The sequence below is a fragment of the Zingiber officinale genome, chromosome 6B (assembly GCF_018446385.1).
Source record: "Zingiber officinale cultivar Zhangliang chromosome 6B, Zo_v1.1, whole genome shotgun sequence".
NCBI lineage: Eukaryota > Viridiplantae > Streptophyta > Magnoliopsida > Zingiberales > Zingiberaceae > Zingiber > Zingiber officinale.
Window position 1 is genome coordinate 71577907 of NC_055996.1, and position 13441 is coordinate 71591347.

At 40.5% G+C, this 13441-nt stretch overlaps 2 protein-coding genes across 2 annotated transcripts; one reads left to right on the forward strand and one right to left on the reverse strand.

Annotated features, from left to right (window-relative positions):
• Window positions 1-6433: 6433 nt before the first annotated feature.
• Window positions 6434-7224, reverse strand: LOC121991108 (pentatricopeptide repeat-containing protein At3g22470, mitochondrial-like). Its single transcript, XM_042545131.1, has 2 exons — window positions 7122-7224; window positions 6434-7050 (listed from the first exon to the last, which is right to left on the reverse strand). The coding sequence occupies exons 1-2, from the start codon at window positions 7222-7224 to the stop codon at window positions 6434-6436; spliced, it is 720 nt and encodes a 239-aa protein (XP_042401065.1).
• A 1778-nt stretch (window positions 7225-9002) lies between these two features.
• On the forward strand, window positions 9003-10442 carry LOC121990270 (UDP-D-xylose:L-fucose alpha-1,3-D-xylosyltransferase MGP4-like). The gene is made up of 4 exons (XM_042544438.1): window positions 9003-9512; window positions 9585-9746; window positions 9843-10058; window positions 10161-10442. The coding sequence occupies exons 1-4, from the start codon at window positions 9012-9014 to the stop codon at window positions 10368-10370; spliced, it is 1089 nt and encodes a 362-aa protein (XP_042400372.1). The 5' UTR covers window positions 9003-9011; the 3' UTR covers window positions 10371-10442.
• Window positions 10443-13441: the final 2999 nt, after the last annotated feature.

The window sequence follows — 13441 nt, forward strand, 5'->3', positions numbered from 1 at the left end:
TCCAGATCTGCAAATCGAGCGGCGCCCTTCTTCAAAGTGCTCAGGAAGGCAGCCAAGTTTCAGTGGACGGAGGAGTGCACACAGGCCTTGGAGGAGCTAAAGCAATACCTGGATTCCTTACCGTCGCTGTTCAAGCATGTTGTGGGAGAGCCTCTTTAGGTCTACTTGTCAGCTACCCCTGAGGCCGTGGGGGCCGTGCTGGTTAAGGAGCAGGACAATGTACAACGGCCAGTGTATTTTTTCAGTCATCTATTGAAGGGGGCTGAGTCTCGATATACGGCCCTAGAAAAGTTGGTTTACGGACTTGTTCTCATGGCTCGGCGCCTCCGACCCTATTTCTTGGTGCATCCTATTACCGTCCTGACAAACAGTACAATGGGTCGAGCTCTTACCAAGGTGGAGGTAGCGGGTCGGCTTATCAAATGGGCAACCGAGCTAGGGGAATATGATATACAGTATCAGCCCCGAACCGCTATCAAAGCACAGGCTCTGGCGAATTTCTTGACAGAAGTTTATCAAGCAGACTCGGAGGAGGTCTGGAAAATTTATGTAGACGGATCAGCTACCCAGCGGGAAAGTGGTGTAGGTGCACTTCTAAGAAGGTGCTGTTGGAAAAGTAGCCCAAATCAACACTTGCTGTCCCAATTCAATAAGGATGTAATTCTACATATCAAATCTAGAAGAAGGGGCATATTAGGTGGCTCGGTAGAACCTGCGACCACAGTGATCACAGACACGAGAAGCACCTTCGGCGATGGGTGGCAATTGTCGAGTGAGGATGGTCGGTGATCGAGCAGCCCCCGATTGTAGGCGCCGGGATCAGATGGAGGACCTAGCTGCAATGATGCTGCCCGCATCTAGGGCAGAGACAGTGTGGGTTGGTTGCGCGGTGAAACGACGACTCAATACATCGGGAGGAAGGGAAAGCAGTGGCATGCCCTCCTGTGACCGGTGGCTGGATAAAGATATGGGATCGAGAAGAAGGAGACAATGATGTCCGACAGATCGGGAGAGCCTAATGATCGGCATCGCATGAAAGGAGACGTTGTTGTGGCTTCAAGGTTGGGGGCCATCGTCGACTGAGGAAGACTGCACTAACGACAACCAGATGGGGAAGAGCGCGGTCGGCAGCGACGAGTAGGGGAGGAGGAGGTTGGAAGAAGAGGAATTGGTGGCGATGAGGAGAAGAGGTAAAGGAAATTGGGCGTAGAAGCTTAGGTATGGCTTAAATACCTAGGTTTAATAACTTAACTTTGGTTAATCAAATTAATCATCTCCCAACTAAAATGGGTATTTCAAATAGGCTTTCTCTATGCCTAATAGTTTATTCCCTTTAACGGCTCATACGGACTCCAAAAAATTCTCAAAAAAATTTCTAAAAAATTCGTTAAGGTTATTCCATTAAACTATATTATATTATTATTATTTTTTTCAGTATTTTACACTTTTACTATATGTTTGACAATATAGAGATATGTTTGAGGATTGCTATATGTCCATTAAACCTCATATAGCAAAAGTGTTTGACAATATAGAGATATTCATCCAATTATCTTGCTCTTAAATTTTGAATCAAAGAAATTACTACACCTTTTGCATGGATAATGAATATTGGATAAATTTAAACTTTTCATATAATTCTCTAACACCTTTAAAAATTAAGTTAACCCATTTATATATTCAGGGCTAATCCAATTCTCAAGTATTATCCAACTTTTATCCATATTTATAAAACTTAGTTAAACATATAAAAAATTTATATTATTTAAAAATAACTCTTATAAATAAGTTTGATGATAAATTTCAATGAAATTAATAAGCAACTTATATTAAATAACTTAAATTAATTAATCATATCAAAATAATTGAAAAATTGTCAATTACGTAGTTTCCAACCAGAGAAGTTGGAGAATAATTTGGTTAAACATGATCCATCGAGGAAAAATAAGTACATATTTCAACATGACATGTGAATTTACAATGCATCATAGTACTAGCGAGTTCTATTGACCTTAATCCTGCGCATACAGGTATCAAATGGATTTCCTTGCCCTCCATTTTTGATAGAGATAGATTGTCCTAAAGCAACTCAAAACACGTTATTTAATCCTTAAACAACAACTGGAGCGTAGGAAATACATGGCCAAATATAAACTACAGAAAGTATAAAAATTCAAGTAGTAGAAGAAATTCAAGGCATGTGAAGGGATGGACATGTAAAGGATAGATTTAGTGAGCATAGAAGTGAAATGTGCATTCATTATCTTTGATTCCAAATTTAAGAGCAAGATAATTTCTATAAAATGAATAACAAGATAAGCATACTGCTAACAAGATCATATAAGTGCAATCATATGGAGAGAAAAAATATAGATAGCAATACCTTTTCTCAGAGCAAGAAAGAAGCGGAGGAAAACTTGAGCTGGGTCAAAGCAGGAGTCATCGGAGCCGGAGAAAGAAAGAAGGAGGATTCGTCGGAACAAGGAAGACTTGTGGCGGCATCGAAGGAGAAGAGATCGTGCACCCTAAACCCTAATGCATGATCGCGGTAGCGTCGAAGGAGAAGAAGAGAGCGCGCACAGTGATCAAAACAACATTACTACTTTACTACATCTTCTCCGGCTAGAGTTTCCTACTCGAGATCTTGGCAATGCTCATTTTTTCCTTGGCATAGAGTTTCTCTAACATTCTGAAGGTTGTCTTCTCTCTCAGAGCAAATATATTGCTGGACTCCTACAACGAGCTAAAATGGATGGTGCACGTCCTATCTCTACTCCAATCATTGAGGGTGGTTTCACTGCACCTTCATCCTCCTTTTCAATGTCTGACCCCTAGATCTATCGTAGTATTATTGGTGTCTTACAATATGTCATAATTACACGACCTAATATTGTTTTCGCTGTGAATCGTGCCTGTCAGTTTAAGCATGCTCCTACTGAACATCATTGGGAAGGTGTTAAGAGAATTCTTCGATATATCAAAGACACTATTCTACATGGTCTTCTTTTATATCGTCAGTCTTCACGAGAGTTAATTGCCTATAGTGATGCAGATTGTGCTGGATCTCCCGAAGATAGACGTTCTACTAGTGGATATGCTATATTTCTTGGGCGAAATCTTGTTTCCTGGCTTTCAAAAAAGTAACCTACAGTCTCTCGCTCAAGTACTAAAGCTGAATATAAAGCTATCGCTAACACAACGTCAGAAATTATTTAGCTACAATATCTTCTTTCGAAATTACACTTTTTTCCCAACTATTACGCCTAAAATCTGGTGTGTTAATATTGGAGCAACTTATCTTGTAGCAAATCTTGTTTTTCATGCTCGTACCAAGCATGTAGAGATTGATTTTCATTTTATTCGCGAGCGTGTGGCGATTCGACAACTTTCGGTTTCTTATATTTATACGGAAGATCAAATTGCTAATATATTTACCAAGTCATTATCTAGACAACGTTTCACCAAGTTAGCACTAAAACTCAACGTTCAGGTACTCCCGTTAAGTTTGTCGGGGGTAATGACAATAATGGAAATAATCTCTAATTGATTTCAATCAATTGAGATTTATTATATTTGGCACACAATCAAGATCGACATGAATCAAATAGTAAAAATAATATTTCCAAGTTTATTATATTACTATGTTTATAATTATTATGATTGTATGTCTTATTTAATCTTTCCATTATTGTCTTAGACAATTTGTATAAATAAGTCTATTGGCTTTAGTAATAAGATTATCAAAAAGTTTTATATTGTTTCTTTCCTCTACCTATTGATTTCTACAGTGCACCCTAAACCCTAATACTGTTGGATCGAAAGCGCTAGAGAGGGGGGAGGGGGGTGAATAGTGCTTGTGACTTTCACTTTCATTTCGGAAAACTTTTGAGTAGACGCAGTGGAAAAGTAAACAATGCAAACGCAAACACTAAGGATTTTTTACTTGGTTCGGAGTCTGGGGCGACTCCTACTCCAAGGCCCACGCTCGTTGAGCGTTTACTTTGGGCAATTACTATAAGCATGGAAAATTCTTTACAATTTAAGTACAATAGTAGAGAAGTAGTAAAATCTTATACCAACAACAAAAGACAATAAGTTTGAAGCTCCTGGTCGTCGGGGTCTTACTATAGCTTTTCTGGATCATCTTTTGAGCAGCACGAAGAAGACGGATTGCAATTTCATTGTTGTCTTATATCCTGTGGAGGGCGCCCTCAACAACATGGAGGGCACCCTCATCCACGCGGAATCTGCAGCATAGATGAGCTCCGATTCAGTCATAACTTATCCGCCTGAGGGCACCCTCAACCTCCATAAGGCCGCCCTCATGCCAGGTCCAGGGCGCCCTCGCGTCAGTGTCCAAGGCACCCTCAAGCTCCATGAGGGCGCCCTCGCACCTTGTTGCGAGGTTGCTTCTCCAGGTTACTTGAGGCAAACACTCCAATTCACTTCCTGCAAAATACGTTAGTCCAACATACCCTGCAGAACAAAGTTAGGACATAATAAGACATATAATTTGACAGTCATCGGATTGTCCGATTCTGACTTCGAAATCCCAATCGAAAATCCTAGATCGAATCGACGCCTACTGTTTCTTCACCGGGGAACGCGCCCTCACCTACTCCACTCAGAAAAATATACCTGTTACCAGACCGACTGGACTTTTACTTAGCGCCCGAGACTCCAGGACTTTCCGTTGAACGTCTGCTCCATGACCCGCCCAGTCTTTCACCTGGTACGTGACACCAGGACTTTCCACATAGAGCCCTTGACTCTAGGACTTTTTCCCGAAGCCCTCGACTCGCCAAGACTTTCCGCCTAGGGTTATCACCCCTAGGACCTAGGGTTACCACCCCCTAGGGGTTTCCACCTGCCTAACCATAGGTAGGATTTTTGCCTAAGTATACTTAGGACTTTTCTGCAAACCCATTCAAACATGTTAGATAACAAAACAACTTAACTTTGGACCCTTTGACATAATCAAAATATAGGTTCGATCATCGGATACTTATCGCACCAACAAATACATGATCGTGATAGTATCGAACGAGAAGAAGAGTGAGCGCACAGAGGAGAAGAAGAGATCACACACCTTAAACCCTAAAACCTAATCGCGACAGCGTCAGAGGAGAAGAAGAGAGTGCATGAAGAAGGAGGAGGATCTTATCGCGGAGTTTAGATCCTCTGTCCCAACAATCATGTGTTCTCGTGCCCCTCGTCGATCGGAAGGTCATGACGTCCTCGAGATGTGTATGATATTCTTGTGATGTGCATTGTATCCTTGAGATATGATCTGATACATCCGATCGACGAGGGGACATAGGGACACACGATTATTGGGACATAGGATCTGAACTCCTGATCGCGGTGGCTTCGAGGAAAAGTAAGGCACAAGATTAGCGGTGAAAATGAAAATTCGCCTCTAATCCATTTCAAATTTGTCGCTAATCTTTTTTTATCACAAATATTTATGACCTTACGAAAAAATAAATTTTTAATATTATTATTTGCAACAAACTTATATTTTGATGCTAACTGCGCAATTTAGCTACAAATGACGACTTCATCACTAATATTTCATCGTTATTTTACTATTTTTTTTAGTCTCATTTAAGTATCGAAGGGGCACACTGGGATGGGATAAGATTGAAGCTCTATAACCATATATTAACCTATGGTAGACACCTATTTGTCATATTTGGGGAGAACAAAGAACACTCGATAGTCAACATATAAATTCCATCATATTTTTTACATTGATTTTTGTTCCACAAGTCCAATATACAATCCAACATTATTTAGGATATCTTTAAGGATGCGTTTGGTTCAAGTCATCATCTATAATCTTGATTATGTGATTACCAGGTAATCACATAACCAAAATTATGGGGAATACAACATAACTTATTAGGTGTTTGGTTCAACTAAAATTATACAATTACTTAGTTTTACATTTACTAATTTACCCTTTAACTTTTTGAAAAAATTTAATTGAATGAAAACCTTTTTTATCTCTTCTCTCCCGTAACTTCTCTTCTTCCCTGCCGTTGTTTCCGAACTCCAATCACGAGTCTCTTCCTAATTCGCACGCACATCCATCGGCCCGACTACGGCCACCGCCGACGCCGCACCTACGTTCTCCACAGGCGTCGCAGGCGGCCATGATCTCGTTGCAGAGTGGGGACCGAAGCTCGCGTGGTCCCTCTGCAAGCCGCCGGCGCCACCTCCTCCGCAAGCAATCGACACCGGCGCCGCCTCCGCAAGCAACCGGCACCGGCACCGGCGCCGCCTCCTCCGCAAGCAACCGGCACCGACGCCGCCTCCTCCGCAAGCCGCTGGTGCGCCATCTCCACGAAGAACGAACAGGTACAGAGCTCGAAGGGGAGAGAAGGCATAGTGATGCCGCGATCGACATCCCTGCTCATCTCCTCTCCAATCAGGTCGCCTGCTTGAGAAAACCCATTGATAGACTCGGCGAGCAACCACTTTCTTCATCTGATTCATTAAACTTGTAGCTTTCTTCATCGTCACGACATACCTGCCCTGCTTTAAAGTAACCATCTATGAGAAGGTTATAAGTAACCAGACTCGGTCGCAATCCATCAGCTTTCAATTTAATGAACAATTTTCCATCATCCTTTACCTTGCTTTTCTTGCAAAACCCACCAATGAAGGTGTTATATGTCACGATGTTTGGCATAATTCCCTTCTGAGACATTTCGTCGACGGGTTGGAATGCAGAGCAGAAGTCTTGTTCCCTGCAGCACTCCGATATCAAAACGTTGCAAGTGTAGAGATTGGGACAGACTCCACTCTGCTTCATCTCGTCGTACATCTCAAAACCAAGAGTAGGGAATCCGTTGCTGAAGCAGCCGCTGATCATGACGGTGTAAGTGAACTCGTTGGGGGACACACCCCCGCCTTTCTTCCGGTCGAACAATCGCTTCGCGGCATCAAAGCTGCCTCTTTTACAGCACCCGTTGATCAAGGTGGTATAGATGACCACACTGGAAGCCTCGCAGCTAGCCTCGAACTCGTCCAGCAAAATGGAAGCTTAGTTGAAGAGTCCGGCGTCGCAGAGGCTAAACTATGTTCGTCGTGAGGCATCCGGGTCCTAGCTTTGCGGAAGAGTGAGGAGGCGGTGTGGAGGAGGTCAGCATTAAGGAGGAGGCGGTGGAGGAGGCGGTTGAAGGTGGCGGGATGAGGGGTGAGGCCGCAGCGGAGCATGTGGTGGAGGTAGAGGGCGGTCGGGCGAGGATCGTGGGATGAGTCTTTGGTAGTCGACGAGGTGACGGAGGACGAGGGCGGAGGTGGAAGGGTCGAAGATCGGATAGGTTTTGATCAGCTGTTGGAGAAGAACGAAGGGCTTATGGGCCGTAGCCATTATTTCCCACTACGAAGATGAGGAGGAGGCGCGAAGGTGCGGTTGGTGTCGGAGCTGGTTGCGAGCAAAGGCGATGACTGCCATGCCGACCAGCGACCAAGGAGAGGATCTGAGGGTAATTTTGGAAGAAAAAGATTGATAACCCCGGAATCGTGAAAAACCTAAGCTTTCCAAGGCTTTTTTATTCCGCGTTATATTCCCTGATTGCTGACGTAGCGGGAATGTTGTATTACCGGGAATCACTGGTTACTTAAATCAAACAAGGTTATCGTTGATAACCTACTAAGGTTATCATTGATAACCCGCAACCAAACACACCCTAATGGTTAGAGTTCTAAATATTTTTTTTTGTTAGTTTCTAATATACAACAATGTGTAAAAATCCATTATTTTCTCCGCAATACAAAAATTTCCTATAATTTTTTTTGACTTTATATTATAAATCATATATCTTTATTTATTATTATTTTATTTAATATATCTATATAATTTTTAATTAATATCTTAATTAATTATGATCCTTAATCTAATTTATTTATATTTTTTTAATTAATATATTAATTAACTTATAATTTTTAATTTAATTTAATTTATAATTCTCATTTGATATTTAATTAACTTATGAATCTTAATTTAATTGAAATCATCAAATATGCACCTTCAATCCTGACTATTGAACTAAAAATCTCAAGTCTTATCTGTATGATTCAAACTTTTTATTCAATTTTTTTTTAAAAATTTTACAAACCTTTCATCATGCACAAATGGACTTCTACTTATCAAACCTATTTCATCATCTATTTTAACAAAAAACAAAAACAAAAAGTCCCCGGAATCTTAAGATGTCTTTGATTTGTTTGTATTTTTATTTCATTTTCTAAAAAACTGCGAGTGTGTTTGATACGTACGTTTTTCATTTTCATTTTCTAAAAAACGTACGTTTTCTGAAAAATGGTGTTTGGTTTACATTTTTTATACCTGTTTTCTAAAAAAATAGACAGCGTTTTCTAGAAAAACAGAGAAGGACAAAAAGTCATTTTCTGTTTTCTAGAAAACGTGCGTTTTTCAGAAAATGAAAATGAAAAACGCACGTACCAAACGCACCCTGCATTTTCTCATTTTTCAGAAAATGACTTTTTCACGTTTTTCGTTTTCTTAAAAAATGTTCTATCTTTTTTCTTGAAAATAAATATGGAAAATACAAACCAAACACATTTTCTATTTTTTTCAAAAAATAAAAATAGAAAATAACATAGAAAATGCAAACTAAACTACTCTTAATATCTGGATAAGACATCCAAATTATCCCTTCAAACTCCAGCTATACATTATAAAATAAACAAGAATGATTTAAAATCTTAAAAAAAAAACGTAAGTAAAAAATGTTTAAAATTAAATTAATCCATACCAGCATTTATTTGTATTTTAAAATTCTGTCGTATATGAATTACGATTCGGGTCAAATTAATATCGTCAACTTTTGAAGATCTCTAGATCCCACTGGTCAATCAACTGGTGTATCGTAAGGAGTCGCGCAAGCTCCAAGAACCTGCCACCTTCAACCCTTCTTCTATTTCTCTCCACAGTTGACTTCACTGGAGGAGCTTGTTGTGCGTAACATTTCACCCTCATGACTCTCAATCGACGGCAGCCGCCTCTGCTGGAGGTGGCTAAACACGGCCTGCTCTCTTCACGCGCCTCCCAACCACAAGGCATCGTGTCTTCCTTCCTCTTCAGCCGGTCCGGCTTTCTCTCCGTCCTCGCCCTCCTTCTCCTCCTCCTCGTCTTCCCGTTGCTTTGTCGCCGACCCGTGTCCGCCCTCTTATACTCTTTCTCCCTCGGCGAGGTCGACGACGGATCCGTATCCCGATGGAAGGACTACACGGTCGCTCGCGCTGCGGCCTTCGCCGCCCGCAACGACACTCTCATCGTCACCGCCGTGAGCGAACCTTTCCTTCCCTTGCTTAACAACTGGCTCATCAGCATCGCGCGGAAGAAGAGGCAGGACCAGGTGCTCATCTTCGCCGAGGACTACGCCACCCTCTACGAGATCAACCGCCGATGGCCCGGCCACGCCGTCCTGGTCCAGCCCGCTCCCGATTCCAATGCCGCCCACGATTACGGATCTCAGGTGCTCCTCTGACCTCTAACCATACGGCATACATCATTCGATGCTTATAATCGAGTTGCGTAATCTCTCCAGGGATTCTTCAACATCACATCGCGGAGGCCTCGCCACTTGCTGCAACTCCTGAAGCTGGGATACAGCGTCATGTACAACGACGTCGACATGGTGTGGGTGGCGGATCCATTCCGTTACCTCGACGGCGATCACGACGTGTACTTCGCCGACGACATGTTCGCTGTAAGTAGTCTAAGTAGTATACACGGAGGTCTGTCCGGAATTTTTATGTCTCCTCTGACAACAAGTCGTCGTCGTGGTTCCTTTCCATACGAACAGGTGAAGCCTCTGAATCACTCTCACAATCTGCCGCCTCCAGAGAACGACGGCCGGACCAACATCTGCAGTTGCATGATTTTCCTCCGTCCGACGAGGGGCGGCAAGAAGCTGATCCGCAGCTGGATCGAGGAAATCCAAAAGCAGCATTGGTCCAAGGCGGCGAAGACAAACGACCAGCCCGCTTTCAATTGTGCTCTGAGAAAAACCGCAAAAGAGGTGCATAACTTCTTTCCTTTACATATATATTTCATATGCGATACATCGATCATCCAGTATAACACGACGCTTCTGGCCGGCCGGCGTGGTTGACTACTGCAGGTAGATCTGGACTTGTTACCTCAAACTGCATTCCCATCGGGAGGGTTGTACTTCAGGGACGCACATTGGGTGAAGAGAACGCAAGGCCTGCACGCCATCGTCCACAACAACTACATCGTAGGCCTTCAAAACAAGATACGACGTTTCAAAGACTACGGGCTCTGGCTGGCGGATAACCACACTGATGAATCACCACTCGGCCAAATCTAATTTCCCAATATAATGGTTATTTTCGAGGACAATAAAGTGGTTAAGTTGGTATCGGTAAAATTAAGGGGGTAAATGAATCAAGCGCTTATGAGCTATTCGAAAGTCAATTCGATAAAAATTTGTTTGAGTTCGTTTAATGAGGCTCGTTAAGATAAACAAATCAAACTGAAACTTCACAATATTCGATTCATTAGCTCGTGAACATGATCGTTAAACTCATATGAATCAACTTTTAAATAAAAAAATAATAGTTTGATATTGAATTTATAGATTTTATACGCTACTTATTAAACATATCTATAAATATATTAAATTTATTTATTAAATAAAATTATAAATTTTAATAAGAATATTATAATTTTCTATAAATATGTAATTTTATTTTTAATGAATATTTAAATTTATTATTTATATTTATTAGACTCGTTTATGCTCGATAAAAGCTCAAATAAGGTCGTGAGTTATGAATATATTCGTTAGATAAAATTTGAACTCGGCTCAATTATAAATGAGCCAAACTCAAACATTCAAGAGTTCGGCTAGGCTCACCTCGATTACACCCCTATGTAAAATTAAAATTAAAATTTCTTTTTATGATTTAATTTTAATCGGGATGATAATTGTTTTCTATTTATTATCAAAATAAAAAATTATGGTATAAATTAAATCTTTAATTTTTCTTAATCAATTTAAAATTTATCTTCAATTATTTTTTAATATTTTTTTTCTTACCTACACTCTTATGCAATTCCATTATATCTAATACTAATTCGAACACTTATTAGGATTTATAATTAGTATTAATAATCAAATTTAAAATCCGAATTCAAATTTGGAAAAGGACTTCAGTTCTCATTCTAATTTAAATAATAAAATAAAATCCAATAAAAATTAATCATTTTTAGTGTACTAGAGTCATTTTGACCTAATTAAAATAAAAATATAGCGTGTTTTTTTTTCTAATTTGCTTTAAATTACTGGATCGGTGTCTGTGTCGCAGAAAATAAAAAAATATATCAATTAATGAAAACGTGAGATCCAAGATTCTTTGACTTCCCGCACTTCATGAGAAGAAGTAATAAATGACCTCGCGGATTATCCGAGTTAGAGTTGATATCTGGTCGGTGTTGCCCAATGAGAAGAAGTAATAAACACATTTTTTTTTATCTGATCTTTCAAACCCACTGAGCCTGTATGCCGGCTCCAGCTAAGCTTATTTAAGCTCTTAAAGCGGAAAAATTTTTATTGTTTCAGACAAATCCACTCTTTCCATTCATACTTGTAACCGACAATAGAAACGAAGATAACAATCTTTTAAAAAAAAAAACATAAAATTAAGAAAATAAGAGTAATAAAATAAGACAATAATAGAAGAAATCGTGATACTGTCTTCAATTCATCATTATCAGTAAATAAATAAAAAACATATAAAAAAATGACAAAATTTAATATAATCTCTAAAAAAATAAATATCTCAACAAAACCAAACTAGTCGTTATTATTTATGGATCTAAATGAGCCTTTTTAGACATAAAATTAAAAAAATCATAATTTATTCCATCATCTAAATCTAAATAAAAATAGTTATAAATAATAGAATGGAGACAAAGTTGAAATTAAAAAAAATTATAACGATAAATATATCTAAATAAAAGCTAAACTTAATGTCTATCAAATAAGATATCTAACTTAAACATAATATGAACAAATACATCAACACTTGAACTTAATCAAGCAAAGTGCATAGTAGCACCAACCGAATCAACATGACAACGTTAGGCGTAGTTTCTCTTTCCCAATCTTAATGAGCGAGAGAAGCACAAAGAGGGAGAGTTGGAAAAGAGGAAAAGAGGGAGTTGGAAAAAAGAAAGAGGAGGAAATGGGACACCAATAGAAAGAATGAGGTTCTCGTCCTCAAGTCATCATATGCAAACCACAAAAAATATTAATAATTGTTGGGACCAAAGGATGTTCATATATCTCTACAATAACATGACATTGTCCATTTTGGGCCTAGGCCCTCATGACTTTGCTCTTAGGCTCTCCCTAAAAGGCCTCATGTCAATAGAGTATCATACATCCTTTTAACCCCATGATGTTTACCAAATCTTTCCAATGTGGGACTTTGATTGAAACTCAACAATTCTCCTCTCAAATGAAGGACCACAATTACTCTCATGATCCAGTGCTCCTCATGAGCATCTAGTCACCCTGATTTACTCTGGGCCTCCCTGCAAGCATCTGCACCCAGTCACCTTGACCTACTCTAGGCTTCCCCGCGAGCATTCGGTCACCTTGACCTGCTTTGGGGCTCCCTCCGAGCATTCGGTCACCTTGATCTACTCGCCTTCCCGCGAGCATCTGGTCACCCTATCCTTCTCTAGGCCTCCCCGTAAGCATCCAATCATCCTGACCTGCTCCGGGCCTCCTCGCGAGTATCCGGTCACCCTGACCTGTTCCAGGTCTCCCCGTGAGCATTCAGTCACCTTGACCTACTTTGGGCCTCCCTACGAGCATTTAGTTATCCTGACCTACTTCTGGGCCTCCATCTTCGCTTCTGTCCGAGTCTTTCGCTCTAGCTCCGCTCGCTTGGGTGATCTCGACCATCCGGAATAGGGATCACCCGAACCCAACTTCCGGCCTTCTCGAGTAACCTTCTGCTTCGGCTTCTCGTCCCTCGGAAACGCCGCGCGCTTCCTTCTCGTCAACTCGCATACTCTTCCGCAGCACCTCGTCCCTCGAACGCACCGAGCCCGTCAGCTCTCTCCCGTGCCGTCCTTCTCGCTAACTGTGTCTTTTGCTCTACTTCCTGTCACTACAAAAAATAAGGTATTTTGGGACAAAATTGGGGACGAATTTTAATAAAAAATTCGTTGCAAAAAATTTAGGGACAAAATTTGGGACGAAAATTTTTTCGTCCCAAAATGGTTGATGCCAACTTTTGGAACGAATTATTCATTGTTGCAAATTTGGGAACGAATTTGGGGACGAATTTGGCGACGAATAAAATTTTCGTCCCCAAATTCGTTGCAAAAAAGTATACAAATTTGCAACAAAAATTATTTTTGTTG

Bases quoted from the DNA above. Each gene is read 5' to 3' on its own strand.
- LOC121991108 (XM_042545131.1), bottom strand. From the start codon at position 7,224: ATGCTCCGCTGCGGCCTCACCCCTCATCCCGCCACCTTCAACCGCCTC. The intron at 7,051-7,121 runs GCAAAGCTAGGA...TCTTCAACTAAG, and splicing joins CACCGCCTCCTCACTCTTCC to CTTCCATTTTGCTGGACGAG.
- LOC121990270 (XM_042544438.1), top strand. From the start codon at position 9,012: ATGACTCTCAATCGACGGCAGCCGCCTCTGCTGGAGGTGGCTAAACAC. The intron at 9,513-9,584 runs GTGCTCCTCTGA...TAATCTCTCCAG, and splicing joins CCCACGATTACGGATCTCAG to GGATTCTTCAACATCACATC. The intron at 10,059-10,160 runs GTGCATAACTTC...TGACTACTGCAG, and splicing joins TGAGAAAAACCGCAAAAGAG to GTAGATCTGGACTTGTTACC.